The following is a 15,824-nucleotide window of genomic DNA, read 5'->3' as shown; positions in this document are numbered from 1 at the left end:
ATTCCCTTCAGAGATACATTCATATAAAACACCCGCGCCGTGTTATGATTTTGAAACGTGCAGTGCTCATGTTTATTCAACGAAGTCAAACGGCACAAATAAATCAATGTATGGGAAACTGGTAATGTATATCGAAATATCGGAAATGTGTTTAAAAATCATATCACCGTTATTGAAAAAAATTATATCGCGATACATATTGATATTGAATTATTGTCCAGCCCTATGTAAACCTTGTGTGTATTTTAGTGTGTTTGCGCTTCAGGTGTACGCTCAGAAAAAACACATGTCAGAACTCGTGGAGACAATATCAAAAATGGTGATATTCCACACCCCTAGCTTTGTGTGAGGAATTGACCAAAATTCCTTAATCACTGAAAATGTTCCTGGCCAGTTGCTTTTATTGTGTGAAAAAGAGCAGCGTGAATATTCTGCTAAACTTCTCTTTTTATGTTTCACAGAAGTTTGGTTTTGAATAACAGAATTGACATTCTTTGAAAAGTCCCTTTTAAGATTTGGGGTGTTTTAAATGGAGAACTAATATTTCATTCACATCAATTATTGAGCCCTGTAGCGGCCCTACAGTTATCCTGAATCATCAAAATGAGCGACTGGCGGGCATTTGAGCGGCATATTCGTCTCTGCTTCAGTTCCTGTCCAAACGTGAAAACTTGACAGTGATGTTGTAGATTGGTAGCTTTGTATTTCTCTTGTGTTTTAAATTGCTCTCGCCTCAGGGCAGTGTCTGGGCTTCAAGCTCAAAGAAAACTTCAGATTTTAACAAAGGAACAAAGTGAACTCAAAGTTTGAAATGGTGCTTGTGTGATGATGTTTAAGATGTACTGGAGTTCTGCAGGCTTTTGTGAGTCTTTCACAGATTTGCATCAAACTTTCTACTAAAACCTACTGCAGTTTTAAGAGCAAATACTATGCTCCATGACTATAAATGACAAAGATGTGGTAAAGTTGTAAACAGCTGATGACTAGAGAGAAGTCTTGCATATTGCAATTGCCTGAATTTTTTGCAGTTATGCAGTTTTTACTAAAATGTTCACATTTGAAAATGGAAACCATGCATAATCTGAGGTTTTCAGTAGATTGCGGAAATGACATGATGGGGAACTATTAAGTACTAACAACTAATAATGATTGACCAAGTGGACACAATTATTGACCAATGCAAATGATCTAAATATGGCCAAAAAATAAAGGTTTGGTTAAAGATGTTTTGCAGTTGATGTAGGTATGTCAAAAACAAAAACAAAACATTTTCATAGTTTCTGACATTGATGCACTTATTAAAGGGGTCATATGATGCTGCTAAAAATGTTGTGTATTTGGTGTAATGAAATGTGTTTTGGATTTGAGACTTTAGTCTTTGCAACTTTACAGATCTTCTTTATGCACCAAGAGCTTGTAACACTCCAAAGAGAAAGGAAAAATTTTAAATCGCATCATATGACCCCTTTAACAAAAAGTGCATAAAACCTTTTGACAATAGGTAATCTAGAGAAATTTTTATGGCTGGTTTTTAAGCTACAAACATTGTTCTTGTTGGCAGGTTCAATTGCAGTTAAAGTCTTTGTTTATTATTAATTGTTTACTGATAATAGATCAAGAACTATCAGAATGAAATCCCTTTTATAATACGCATTTTTGCCATTGGACATTAACAAATTAAGTGGTACAATACAGGTTTTAAAATATAGGTTGTTGGTCAAGAAAGAACTTTTAACTGGTTTTGTGGTAAATATTCTGTGGTATTACGTATTTCATGACCTGTTCCTGAGCAGACGCAGCTGTGCCAGTGACCTCTTTCTCAGGCTTCGATATAAGCTCCAATGGCCCTTGGCACTGACGCCCCTGGGGCAAATGACACAGAGTCACAGTTCAACCACGAGAGTCTGCGCGTCTCATTCTTGCACATCTTTAGATTTTCTCACTGAATCTCATAGATTCTTTTTAGGGATAAGACCTCGTTCACCCTGTCATTAAGAATGATGTTGTGAGAGAGAATTTTGTAGCTGGTGGTTATCGGGCCTGTGCTGCATTGTTCCTGCTTCCTAGGTTTGTTGACAATGTGTGTTTTAATGCTTTGCTTAAACAATTGCTTTTCTATGATGTTTTAAAATACTGAATATTAAAAAGTGTAAATAAGCCCAGAATGAACATTATTTACTTAACATTATTTACCTTTCTTCCTTCAGAAACCATTCTAATATGCTGATTTGCTGCTCAACAAATATTTCTGATTATTATTAATGTTGGAAAAAGTAGTGCTGCGTAATATTTTTGTGGAAACTGTAACACTTTGATGAACAGAAAGTTCAAAAGTACGGCATTTATTTGAAAAAGTAATATTTTGTAACATAATTGATGTTTTTATTACCACTATTAATCAATTTAATGAATCCATACTGAATGAATGTATAACCTATACTTTTTCTTCAAAAACAAATAAGCTTACTAGTCTCAAACATCTAAGTTTTTTTTTAATTACACTGTGCTGTTTTTAATACTAAAAGGCAACAGTTTTATTCAGAAAGTTCCTTAATGGATGTTTTTCAAGAAGATTTCACCATGAAAACATTGATGTTCTTTAGCAAATATCAAACTGAATGATCTTATATCTTATAATTGTAATTTTGTAAAATTTTGTAATTTTGTAAAAAGCATATGCATACAAAATTGACTATTGACTTGAAATAGTTCTTCATCAGTAACGTGTGGTGAATTTCTTTTTCCAGGAAAAATGTTTTTTGTTTTTTTTTGTTTTTTTTGTTGTTGTTGTTAAATAAACAAATATATATATATAAGTTCATACATTTGTAGCTGTAATTGCAGACTATTAGCAATTGCAGACTAGTAGTCCAAAGTAGAAAATGAATTATTTGTTTTAAAATGTTTTTTGGTCAAGAAAACAGTTTTAAAATGTTGGCAGGACTAGTACAAATCTGAACTACTGGTCTGAAACTGGTCCAGCAAAGAAAATCGTTGTTGTTTAGCCTGTATGTGGAAGTATCTTCTCTTTCTCAGCTCATGTAAACTCTCTTCTCTCTGTGGGTATGTTGCATTTCCTTTGGCGGGTTTATATTGTGGCTCAGCCTTTCGTCACACTGCACAGAGCTGAATTTAATGTCCGTGAGGTCTGTGTGTTTAACACACAAATGAAATGGTGAGTTTTTTTGTCTTTTCAGACAGCCTATGGACTTTAGAGTCTGTTTCAACACAATCTTAAGTTTCAGCCTCCAAGTTTCCCATCACGTCATAGCATTCGCTTCTGCGTTCAGCATGGAGCGGTTTTGCATTCCTCGCTACACTTCATTTATCTGTGTTTTATTCTGAATGAATGAAGTAAAAGCTCTAAAACAGTCGCAGGTCCTGTAAAAGCAGCTGCTTTGAACTCGTGCCCAGAGGAACTTTGTGCCAACACAAATGGCCTTTGCCCACCCCCACCACTACTACATACATGCCATACATCAGTATGTAGCTCTCTGTGGATGCTAATGTGCTAACTCAACCCTCTACATTGCGAGTAAATCACTCGCATTTGTGACTAAATCTTCACTCTGGGTGACTAAATGATGTCTAATATTAGCCAATGGCTAATAAATTCTCAGATTTTACTCGCCAGTGTGTGAGTTGGAGGCTGAGTATATGATTAGCACAGATATATTTTCACTCACAGAACACTCTGACTGAGCGCTTCAGAGTTTCACTCTCCGTCAAGCGATCTGATATTTTTCAGTTCATTTGAATGGATGCGCAGCGCACCTGTGTTTGTGTATTTGGCGTAACGTAAACTCTAGTGTGAAGGCGCACAACTCGCCGTCGCTTTCTCTCACAAGCGCAAAGAGCAAGAGCGAGCGAGAGTCTTACATAACATGCAGAATTGATGCGCTACATGTAAACTATATACTTTGTTGTATTTTCCTGTAAAAATAACGGAGTTCCTTTGGAATTCTTCAGCTTTTAAGAACTGCCGGGTTTTCCGGTAATAATGCTTGACTGACTGATATTAAGAGTGTACTTTCAGATATTTAAAAAGCTGTACCATTTTACAAACATTATATGTTTTCACACAGTTAATAATAATTCACCCAAAAATAAAAATTGTCATGTGCTCACACTTATGTCATTTCAACCCTGTATTATTATTTTTTTTTTTCTTCGAAACACAAAAGGAGAAGCAAGTCTGAATAAGTGAGCTTATGAGCTTCTTGTTTCCATAAAATGAAAGTGGATGTTGATATGTACTGTAGGCTTGCCGCGATAGACGGTGTTGACGGTGATACCGGTGTTAAGCCGCAACACCGGCTACGTCACTTGCCCACCACGTCACCGACCCCCACCGTTGTTTTGATTTTTGATTAGTTATAAAAATCATTTAGTTCAGTAAAAGAACAGACGCTACAATTAAAAACTGAACACGGCTGCTCAATGCAGCGTGCCGAACGACAGTCGCATCACACAGATCAGATTTCATTTATCCAGTGAGGAGAGTGACTCGAGCTGACTGACAAGAAGAGTGAGGTGAGGTGAATGTTTACTTATTTCCAGTTTTTAATACCTATTAAACTTTATGTAAGTTATTTGTTATTTTATATTAGGCATAGCTTGCCCTATAGCATGGTATATTTTTATTTGTTTTGTTAATAAAAGTTCTATGTTTTATATATACGCTAAAGTGAGTTTGACGTTGTATTTTGTTGTTGCATTCAAGCAATTGTTGCCGAACTGCCGCTAATTCAAAAGTGAAAGTAAAATGCGCACGGCGCTTTTAAGCTATTTAAAAGCGAAGGAAAAGAGGGAACGCCCTGCCCCCTCGGTGATACCGGTATTACCGGTGTTGTCACACGTCGATTAACCGGTGGGAAAATTTCCTCACCGTCACAACCCTAATGTACTGCCGAGATCTTTATAAAAACTTTTTTTTCCGTGACCATCCACTTTTGATATATGGAAAAGACCTTGAATATTCTGCTTAACAGCACATTTTGTGTTTCACAACAGAAAGAAAATTTATATGGGGTCAAAATGAGATGACGGTATGTTTTGGATGAGCTATTCCCTTAGTTTGACATTTGTAGTATTTAATTGGAATGATAGTTATGTGTCTGGTTTTTCAGTAAATAGTAAAGAAAGACCTTCATAATGCCTAATTTATCTAGAATAATTAATTAATAATAATATTGATAATGACGACGATGATAATAATAATAATAAAATGCTTGTTTTTTGCCTGTTTAAAATAAATGACTAATTTAAATTATACTAATTTAAATGTATTAATAATAAAATACAAATAATAATAATAAAATATGAAAAATATGTAATTTGACCCCCCCCCTTTCAGAGTATAGTTTTCGTTTAGTTCAGTTTAAAATATTTGAGGTAAAGTTGAGAAAATCCAAACTTTGAGACAAAAATCATGTGATTTAATTGCATTTATTTTAATCTGTTGACAACTTTCATGCTATTACGATCTGCTTTGTCAGAGTTTCACAGTGTTTCATTTCATCATTGCCACTTATTCACTCAAATATGCTCATGCAAACAGATAAACACTTTGTCTAACTGCAGATACTTCTTCTCTCCCAGGCTCTCTCCATCATTTCCTAATTTTTTGTGGTCTTTTCTTCCTCCGACTCTCACGTGGCCCCAGCTGGGATGCAGAGAGAGTGTTTAGTATGCCGGCAGCGCTTCTGAGTCTTCCTGATTCTCCATAGAAAGCAGGACAGAACGTGAGAAGGGGGGTTACAGCGCCACGTGGGAGCAGAGTTTCTAAGATCCACTCCAGGAATGTCCATGATTCATTTGACCTTGCTTATACCCAATCCCCAGTTGTCCCTTGTCATCCCGGGCACATGAGTTCTGCCCCGTGCTAGAATCTGAGGGGAGTGTAGATGGAGGTTTCGGAGCAGTTGCTTCCCCGAGTGAGCATTCAGGGACAGACGTGGATAGCAGTAGATCTATGAATGAGGTCCTTTAGAGTGCTGGGGGTTGGGTGGGATCTTTAAGAAGGGGCCGAGGAAGGAGTAGGGGGGTCCAGGGGCCCTTAGAAGCCATGGGTGAATGGGAAGGCCAAGGCTGCTTTGTTCTGAGGTCAAAGGTCTGTGGGGGAGAGTCGAACACAACAGAAATTTACAGGACCACATGAGGTGAGGGATGGAGAGGAAGTTCCTTACAGCATGGTAGAAATGAAAGGCAAGAAGGGAACCTTATGAAGTGCTTCTCAACTGGTGGGTCATGACCCAAAAATGAGACATTGATCTGTGCTGAATTGGCTGGGATATTTATGAAAATAAAATGTAGAAACGAAAACTGTCCATTTGCTTATGTCAAGTTCATAATTTTGCATGTTTTCTGTATCTGTACAGTTTATGGGAATATTAAACATTTAAAATTATTAGATTTTAAAGGGGTCATATGAGTTGCCGCAAGCCCGCAGGACGCTCCTTCGTCGAATCCGCCGGCCGTGCCGTTCTTAAGCCCGCCCGCCTCTGCTCACTCAAACCGGCCTCCGCTCACTCTAGGCCGCGGCTCACTCAAGGCCGCGGTGTGTGACGCTGTTTCATTGTAACAGTTTAACCCAAATATTCAGATGTGTCCAGCACATTTTATGGAGGACTGTTTCCTGATCCTGGTAGAGTAGACTACAATGCCGGCTGTTCTGACTCACAGACTGTAAGTACGTTTTTTATATTTAAATAATTTGCCACTGACGATTCAAACGTGAGTTTTTTGGGCAGTGTAGAGTAGCACTTGTTGTTTGTAATTTCTCCGATCACAAATGCAGACATGGTTTTATGTTTACGTGGTGCGATGCAACGCAACGCGTAAAAAGACAGTAGAAGTCATTATAATCCGTAATTATGTCCCCACTGGATGCAACAAATGCCTCGTTTATAATGGGTTTTAATGTTTTTGTCTCGTTGCTCCGGCCGGACAGGGCATCATCACAATATGGTAAGGGGCATAACATTTCCGTCACATGCTTGAGGTATTCGGCCAATCACAACGCACTGGATAGCTGGCCAATCAGAGCACACCTCGCTTTTCAGACCGATGAGCTTTGAAAAAATCAATGCATTTCAGAAAGGTGGGGCATAGAGGAAAAACAATAATGTACAGTATGTGGAAAATAATGTTTTTTGAACCTTAAACCGCATAAACACATTTCATTACACCAAATACACAAAATAATGTTCTTTTTAGGAGCATCATATGACCCCTTTAAGGATTTATTCTGCTATTATTCTGTTATTGAGTCACTACTTGATTTCCAATGTAAAATCCGGGTGCTGAAGAAAAACCAGTTGAGAAATATTGATCGAAAGTAAGCTTTGCTAATGACAAATGGTTTTTATTATTAGAATTTTTAATTTTTAGGCCAATGACACCTTTGATACTCAGATCTAACATTCTTCAGTATGTTTGAATGGTTGTAAATTAGTGAGAAGAAGTTCTTTGGAGAGTATTATTTTTAATGATTCAATTGAACTTATTGATTATTCCAAGAAGTAGAAAACTGAGGTGAGCGATATGTAAACAACATAACATTTGCATAATCTGACACAGATAACATAGATAAACAGTAGTATTTAACTAAAAAAACTACAAACTATAAAACTACAAAAACTACTGTTTAACTACAAAAATATGGTGCAAAATGCTTTGCAGGCATGTCTGAAAAACACTGTCAAGAAGTTGTACAAATCTCTGGATTCTTTTTTGAATCGGAACTGTCCAAATGAATTGATTCACTAAAATGAATTTAGTGTTTCAGCTCTGTTTGGCATCTCTAATGCTTATGCAAAATTATCCATTATCCAGTATATCTGATATACCACAACCATTCAGTGGTTGTCAATTAGTGATTCACAAACAAATAGCTCTTTTGAGACTATTCTTTTTAATGATTAATTTGAACGGATTCATTATTCAGAGATTTGGCAATCAGTTGACTAAATTTCAAGTGGCATACACAGCACTACATTTGTCTATATAATCTGAAATCAGAAACAATAATAAACTGTAGTATTTAACAAAAAATATATTCAATTACAAAAATGCAATGCAAATTGCTTTGCAGGAATGTCTGAAAAACACTGAACAAATCTTTTGATTTGAACAAATCTGATTCACTAAAATGATTCAGGCTTAGCCTTCCCCTGGCCTCGGGGACTTGGAGCAAAAATGCCACTAAATTGGACAAAAAAATCCCCCTGCACAAATAAATTAAATCTATTACGTCTGTTGCTAACAAAGGGGAAATAAATGGAAAGTGTCAATTGTGGCATTAAATTAAGATCTGCTCATGTTGCACCGTTTTTCTTTTTAAGCGTTTTTACAGTGTTGCGCATTATAACCAATCACACATGATTCTGTTGAGCTTAGGAAGGCAATGGCCAATCAGAGGCATTCAGATGACTCATCACTGAGTTTTGTTGAGCGCGTGTGCTCGCTGACTGAATTCGGACCCTCGTGAATTCTCTCATCATAAACAACAAAGTGCAGATGTACGTACAATGTAAGTAAGATATTCATTTCACAGTGTAGACAGCTTCACAGGTTATAACGATAGTTCTGTTTTTTTTTTGTGTGAGCGCTTGAACTCTCGATAGATCAAAGTTAGTGATAATGTTCTTCGCTCGCTTTCTGTAGGCTGTATAATTTATTCACTGTTTGGAAAATCCGTGGACATGAAACATTATAATTATCAATTTCTAAAGCTTTTATTAAATTGTAATCACGTTAAATACAAATTCAGTCCCATTAAAAATATTTTATTAGCCTACATGACACCCATATCTGGTTCTTGCCTAAAAAGACGGGTTTATGATGTTTGTAGTTAATAGATTTGCCTGCTTTTAGCCTTACCCTGGACTCGGTTCACCCTCCGCCTATACCTTGCTAGACATATTTGTGCATCCATTTCCAAATTCACCTGGTTCACCTTTCCACTGAAAGTACAGTAAAAATACGGTAGTGTTCCTATGGCGCCTTCACAATCCCATGATGTTCTTTAAAATTCCATGTAAATGTTATCATATGTAAATATGGTTGTCTTTTATGGTACTGCCATCTGATACCATCACTTTACTATAGTAGCACACAGTGCTTCTTTGCAAGGCTAGCGTTCCCATCAGACCATTACATTTTACTGGAATATGCTCGCTTGGGCTTTTTCTGAAATGGCATCCACAAACTGTGCATATAATCTGCCTTTTAATGGTCTTGGGAAAAAGCTGCTTAGTCTTAGAGATTTGGAGGTGGGGTTTTGGGGTGGCGACTCTTCAAGACAATTGACAATAGCCTGTATAGCCTCTTCTGCTTGAGTGACTTAATGGCTGCTGTCCTATTGTATTGTTTCGAGGTCAGATCCAGGACACCTGCTGCGAGCAACGGCAACCGAAAAACAATGATCGTAATGGCCAGTTCCAGTTTGGTGACATCTGAGGGTTGTGTTTTCCAGTCATTAGTTCTGTTAGCACTGTCAAACTCTCCAAACCCATGTTTTTTAACTGCAGCGTGTCTTTAATCAGAGCTTGTAGGGAGAGAATCTATGTGGATCGCAGGTAGGGGTGTAAAAATTTAGCAAACTAAAAATGATCTGATGAAAATGGAATGCATTTTTTAAATTAATAATTAACTATATTTTCAAATATTTGATTTGAATAGGGCTGATTGCTCATTTGTGACCTTTAGATGATATTATTTTCCCATAATTTCCAAACTGAATTTAAAATGTGAAGTAAAATACTGTACATTTTTTCACAATTCAGTATAGTATATAGTATAGCTATATTTACCTACATATATTTTTACTAAAACATTTTAATATTTAAAACATGCCAGACAGTGACTTCTGTGAACATTAATGAATAATGATGCATTTGAATCTTTAGGTTGATTTGAATTGTTATGAATTTATTCATTTAAACAGACAGATTAATGGCAATGATTCAAACTTCTATAGAAAAAAAAAACATTCTTTAGAAAACATAATGGTGAAATAAAGGGCATTAAAATCACAACAGATTCATGATGTTGCTTAATTTTATACTAACCATTCAGAAGTTTGAGCTCAGTAACTTTTTTTTTTAATGTTTTTGAAAAAAGTCTCTTATGCTCACTGAGGCTGAGAAAAAAATGCAATAATATTGTTAAATATTATTACAATTTTAAATAATTATTTTTGTATTTTAATGTATTTTAAAATGTTTTTTTTTTTCCTGTGATGTAAAGCTAAGTTCTATGTTACATGATCACTCTAATATGTTGATTTGCTGCTCGCAAAACTTTTAATATTATCAATGTTGAAAATTTATTTGGAATAAATAGCTTTTGTAAAAATGTCTTTACTTTCAATTTTGATCAATTAAATTAATCCTTGCTAAATGAAAAAAAAAAAAAACTTACTGACCTCAGACTTTTGAATTATAGTATATATCTTGAAAATATAGGAAATATTTAATATATCAACACAGCCCTAATCATGAATCAGACCAAAATAACTGAATCAAATGAAACTTTAAAATGATTAAATTGAATCATTAAAATGATTGAATTGAATCATTATCAGAGCAAATATTTACACTCCTGCTCTCAAGGTCAAATGGCACAGTAGTGTTTTGTGTGTGTGTGTGTGTGTGTGTGTGTGTGTGTCCCTAATCATGAATCAGACCAAAATAACTGAATCAAATGAAACTTTAAAATGATTAAATTGAATCATTAAAATGATTGAATTGAATCATTATCAGAGCAAATATTTACACTCCTGCTCTCAAGGTCAAATGGCACACAGTTGTTTTGTGTGTGTGTGTGTGTGTGTGTGTGTGTGTGTGTGTGTGTGTGTGTGTGTGTGTGTGCAGCAGAACTACTCATGATCTGACAGCACAGAGAGACAGCGGGAGGAATTAACAATAATAGTGTGTGTGTGTGACCCATTTTATCCAGCGCACCTACAGGCAGACTTCACAGCGTGTGCTTTGCTGGACACGGCTCGGGCTGTGCGTTTTTAGTGTGGTTATTACCAGGAACACCTCAAACACTGTGTGACACTTACACAAACAAAGCCTACTGTTCGTTTGAATATTTCTCTCTCTACATCCATCCTGGTTTCTTTATTTAACAACCATTTGGTTTCACCCTTTTCACACACACACACACACACACACACACACACACGCGCTGAGCCTTTCTTCATGGCCAAAGCCAGCGCTGTTACTATAGAGATGCTGCCCACATGATGGTACGGACTTTGACAGCACGACTTCTCTATAATAAGCCTCTCTCGCTCTTCTCCATATCAGCACAATTCGGCCGCGTTCAAACGACAGCTGACAGTTTTACTATGGTGACCCACAAACATCCGCTTAGTAAAAATGTACTTGTAATATACTATACTGGTGCTACATTTGTATTTGAATAGTGTGAGGTAATGCCTGTTTTTGAATGATAAAACACTTTACAAATAAAGGGTTGCTATTTTAGTTTCTGTTACAGTCTTATAAGAATGTTGTAACAGTCAAGTAAAATTGCTGTGCATATACTGACATTTCTATTTCTCAGAATTTTTGTTTATCTAGTAGGATATTTTTTGTTCCTTATTTACATTTTTTTATTAGGCATTTTATAGTAGCATGGGTGGATTACTAAAGATTTTATTTATTAGTTTTTTTTTGTTTTGTTTATTAATGTTTGACAAAAAATACTGACCTCAGACTTGTGAATGGTAATATATACCTCAAAAGTGGGAAATATTAATGTCAACCAGCCCTAATCATGATTCGGAGCAAAATAACAGAATCAAATGAAACTTTAAAATTGAACTGAATCATCGTCAGAGGAAAATATTGAGAAAATTGCCTTTAAAGTTGTCCAAATGAAGTTCTTAGCAATGCATATTACTAATCAAAAATTAAGTTTTCATATATTTACGGTAGGAAATTTACAAAATATCTTCATGGAACATGATCTTTACTTAATATCCTAATGATTTTTGGCTTAAAAGAAAAATCGATAATTTTGACCCATACAATTTTATTGTTGGCTATTGCTACAAATATACCCGTGCTACTTATGACTGGTTTTGTGGTCCAGGGTCATATATATGAAGAGTTTATTTGCAAAAACAGATAACTCTGTTTTGTTTTTCAAAAATCATGTTTTTTATTGTTATCATATTTTCATTGTTTTATTGTGTTAGTTAGCTGTATTTTTTTAGTTATTTTTACTTTACTTTTACCAATTGCAGTTTGATTGAGTTTAATTAGAATGCACAATGAAAAACATGATTTTTGAAAATAGTTAAAAGTTATCTGTTTTTGCAAATTAACTCTTCATATATACTGTGTATATATATATGAAGATATTGACTGATATTGACATGCTAAAGATTTCTGCTTTATTGATAATTGCATGTTAGCTTCTTGTACAAATCTTTAAAATCATCTTTTAGAAGTCTTAATGCTTTATTTTTTACTTAATGTTTTTTGTGAATTAAGTAATGCATAAAATAAGTGCTTGTTTAACTAGCTAGTCTAACTAGCTAGATTCAAATCAGTTTTTTTCTTTATTTTTGACTCTTTGGAGTGTATGACCTGAATGTGCTCCAAACAACTACATTAACACACAAGTACCATGTTGCATCAGCATTACTGCAAGAAGCACTATGGCACAAATTAGGATAAACGAATGCCATCTGTGGTTAGTTTTCTCTTTCAGTAGAGCTAATGTCATAACGGAGCTCCAGTTTAAAGATATTCTTGCTGAGAAAGTTAGTTAAATGATATACAGACAGAGGTTTGTTGTAACTCAATAAAGCATGTGTATTATGTAGAACGGATCAGCGTGCTTGCAGTGCCTTGGCCAATGTTCATGTTTTGTGTACTTAAGTAGGCTTTTGGCCTTAAAGTCTTTGTTAACTGGCTGAACTTGGCACAACTCTCACATGGGCCGAAAAATGCTTCTTACAAAAAAACAGTCCATTCCTACATCACTCGTTGCCATGGTTGCAGAATACTCCCCATACAAGAGAATTCCTGCCCGGAGGTCTCATGGATTCTTTGCGTTTGTTTACTGCAGTCTGCAGTTCAGCTCTACATGAGACTGACCTCGTAAAGCACAAGGCATTTCACATCATTACAGGAGTTAATTTACATGTTAATTAAAGACAAACTCTTAAAATCATTCATGCACTGCTTTTATTTCTCTCGCTGGCCAGACAAAACGTATAAATGTCAGGATAGTTAAATTATTGTGGTACGAAAATCCAGATTTAAACACCAAAAGGTAGCTAAAACCTTAGCTTGAGGGGAATAAAACTGTATTGAAAAACTAAATATGAGTAAAACAAGTGTCCACTAGTTGCACATTGAGCTGATGCAATATGTCTTCCCATATAAGCCATCCTCACTGTTCTTGCTGTAATCATGCTGGCCCATTCATGCATTTTCATAATCCACAGTGTTTGGGTTATGGCAGCTTCTTGTGTGTTTGAGATTATAGTGCAGACTCATGGCTGACATTTAAATGGCCTTTATTCTCCTTTTCTGTGTCAAGTGTCAGGACCCCAGTGGGTTCGGAAATGCGCCATGTTTGTGAGAACGATGAGCCTGGCAGACATGTCCGGTAAGTGCCGCTCCGCAGCCAAACGCACTTCACGCACAGGATGGGATCAACTCTGACTCCATTTATACAGTTATGAACTGAGCGAGAGGAACAGTAAACTGATAAAACGCTGCATTAAGATGATTCAGATGCATTTGGCGAATCGCAGGGTTTGAACCCATCCTCTTAACTGTGCATGTCTCTTTCACCTTCTTGGGTCTCATTCACTCGTAATTGTGAATTTTTACCGTCATTTGTTGATCAATCCAGATTATTCTAAATGAGGGAGGGCATGTCTTCATAAAGTTATTAGCATAATACACGCCCATGTCCATATAAGGGCTTTCGTACAACCTCTCCTATATTTGTCAGTCTCTGCATGTCCTTTTTTTCCATTTCCAATTTCAAAACTAGTTGAAATGCAAAATACTTTTTTTATGTAGTCCTAGACAACATTATCGGCTGCATTAATGCAGAACTCATTCTGACTTGAACTGTTGTAACTTTTGTTGCTTTGAAATTAGACTTAGTAGGGTCATTTAGTTACTTGGTTATAATCAGGGTTTGAAATTAACTTTTTCACTCACCAGCCAATTTGGCTACTAAATGTTTAAGTTACCGGCCATTCATAATTTCTACTAGCCAAAAATATTTAACAAATAAATTATGAAAAAAAGGCAGGAGGTAAGCCAACAGCTTGAGGCTGTCCACACTGGATGCGCGACATTTGCAGTTTCGCGTGGGCTGTAATTTAAAAACGGCGCCTAATATAAGGTCTCCCTCGCTTCGGCGATCAACCCACCGGGAATGTCCCGGTGCTCCCGATGGCCAGTAGCTACATCGCTGGGTAAGATAGATATGCCCAGATGCTGCGCAATTAGGCTTATTTAATATATCATGATGAGTCTCGAGTTCAGTATTTACACTAAATCTGTGCAGATTTGGCTTACATGAACTTCCTCAAGAAATTAATTAGTAAACATAATTTACGAAAAGTAACCCGCCAAATTGGCTAGTGATTTGACAGCGTTTACCCGCCACAGCTGATTTTTACCCGCATTTGGCGGGTTGGCGGGTGTTAATTTCAAACCCTGGTTATAATATAATAAAAGTGATTCTACAATAAGTCTAATTGAACTTAGTTTCATATATTCTATGTCAACTAAGTGATCCTACATCAGTGCTGATAGCCTTGTGGACAGCGCGCCGACATTTAGCACCATTGCGCAACAGGCTTTCCGAGTTCGACTCCCCACTGGAGGACCTTTCCCGATCCCGCCCCTATCTCTCTGCCACTTCAATTCCTGTCAGTTCTGATCTGTCCTATCGTCATAAAAGGCGAAAATGGCAAAAATAAACCTTAAAAAAAGAAATAAATAAGTGATCCTACAATAAGTTTATTTTCAAAGCTACAAAAGTTCTGTAATGTAATGAGTTTTATTGTGAATTTCAAATAAATATGTGATAAATTTAACTTTTATTAAACACTGGTTATATGAAAGACATGCTTGTGAATGAGACTCGTGTCTTTTGTTTGTGTGCATGTTCCTGCTCTGTGTCCCTTTTTTGCCTTTCCTTCTGTATCTTACTTCAAATGTCTGACTGAGTTGGAAGAGCCCTTGTTTGTGAGTTGTCTGTGCGTATCTTCTGGAAAGCAGGTGAAAAGACAGGTAAACTGTGCATAGCGTCAACAGGACATTGATTATTGGATGACCGGAATGGGCTTTTAGTAGTCAGGACTTTGACTTCTGATGTATGAAAATCCAGGGTCAGATTGGATGCTCGGAAGTTGTGGCCTAAACCATTTATTTTAGATGGAGGGATAAGGATATAGTGATCTAATTTTTAAAGTCTCAATGAAATCAAAACTGACCCAATTTACTTTCTTAATGCATATTGTGTCTTATTGACTTTGTCATCCTTCTTATTTTATAACTCCTCTTCTTCAACCTATTGGTCCCATTCAGATATATAGCACCAATTTTTTTATCCTGTTTCGCTCAGAAATACGACAGATTACAGAGAACTGCAAACAGATGCCTGCTAGATCGACGCTGAAGATTTTTCATCTTAAGTCATTCAGCCAACAGTTTAAATGAAGGATGCACGATTTTGGGAGGAAATCTAGTTTTTCTGATAAAAATTGTGATTTAAAATGCGATTGAAAAAAATCCAGGTTTGCTGTTTTTGTTTATACGGCTGCACAA

The 15,824-nt window shown here is 36.2% G+C and overlaps 1 protein-coding gene across 5 annotated transcripts in view; it reads left to right on the top strand.

Moving 5' to 3' along the window:
* The window catches only part of LOC107666809 (rho GTPase-activating protein 33-like), a 58,796-nt gene that overhangs the window by 12,357 nt on the left and 30,615 nt on the right, over nucleotides 1-15,824 (top strand). For 2 of the 5 annotated variants that reach the window (XM_016458263.1, XM_016458265.1), the window contains exon 2: nucleotides 13,570-13,638. The exons of the other annotated variants lie outside the window; for them this stretch is intronic. In XM_016458263.1, coding sequence (XP_016313749.1) covers nucleotides 13,602-13,638 — 37 coding nt within the window. In that variant the 5' untranslated portion in view covers nucleotides 13,570-13,601. The remainder of the gene's footprint in view (nucleotides 1-13,569; nucleotides 13,639-15,824) is intronic. 5 annotated transcript variants of the gene reach the window in all.

The sequence above is a fragment of the Sinocyclocheilus anshuiensis genome, unplaced genomic scaffold (genome assembly GCF_001515605.1).
Source record: "Sinocyclocheilus anshuiensis isolate Anshui unplaced genomic scaffold, SAMN03320099.WGS_v1.1 scaffold267, whole genome shotgun sequence".
NCBI lineage: Eukaryota > Metazoa > Chordata > Actinopteri > Cypriniformes > Cyprinidae > Sinocyclocheilus > Sinocyclocheilus anshuiensis.
This window is presented reverse-complemented; position numbering and strand designations above follow the sequence as displayed.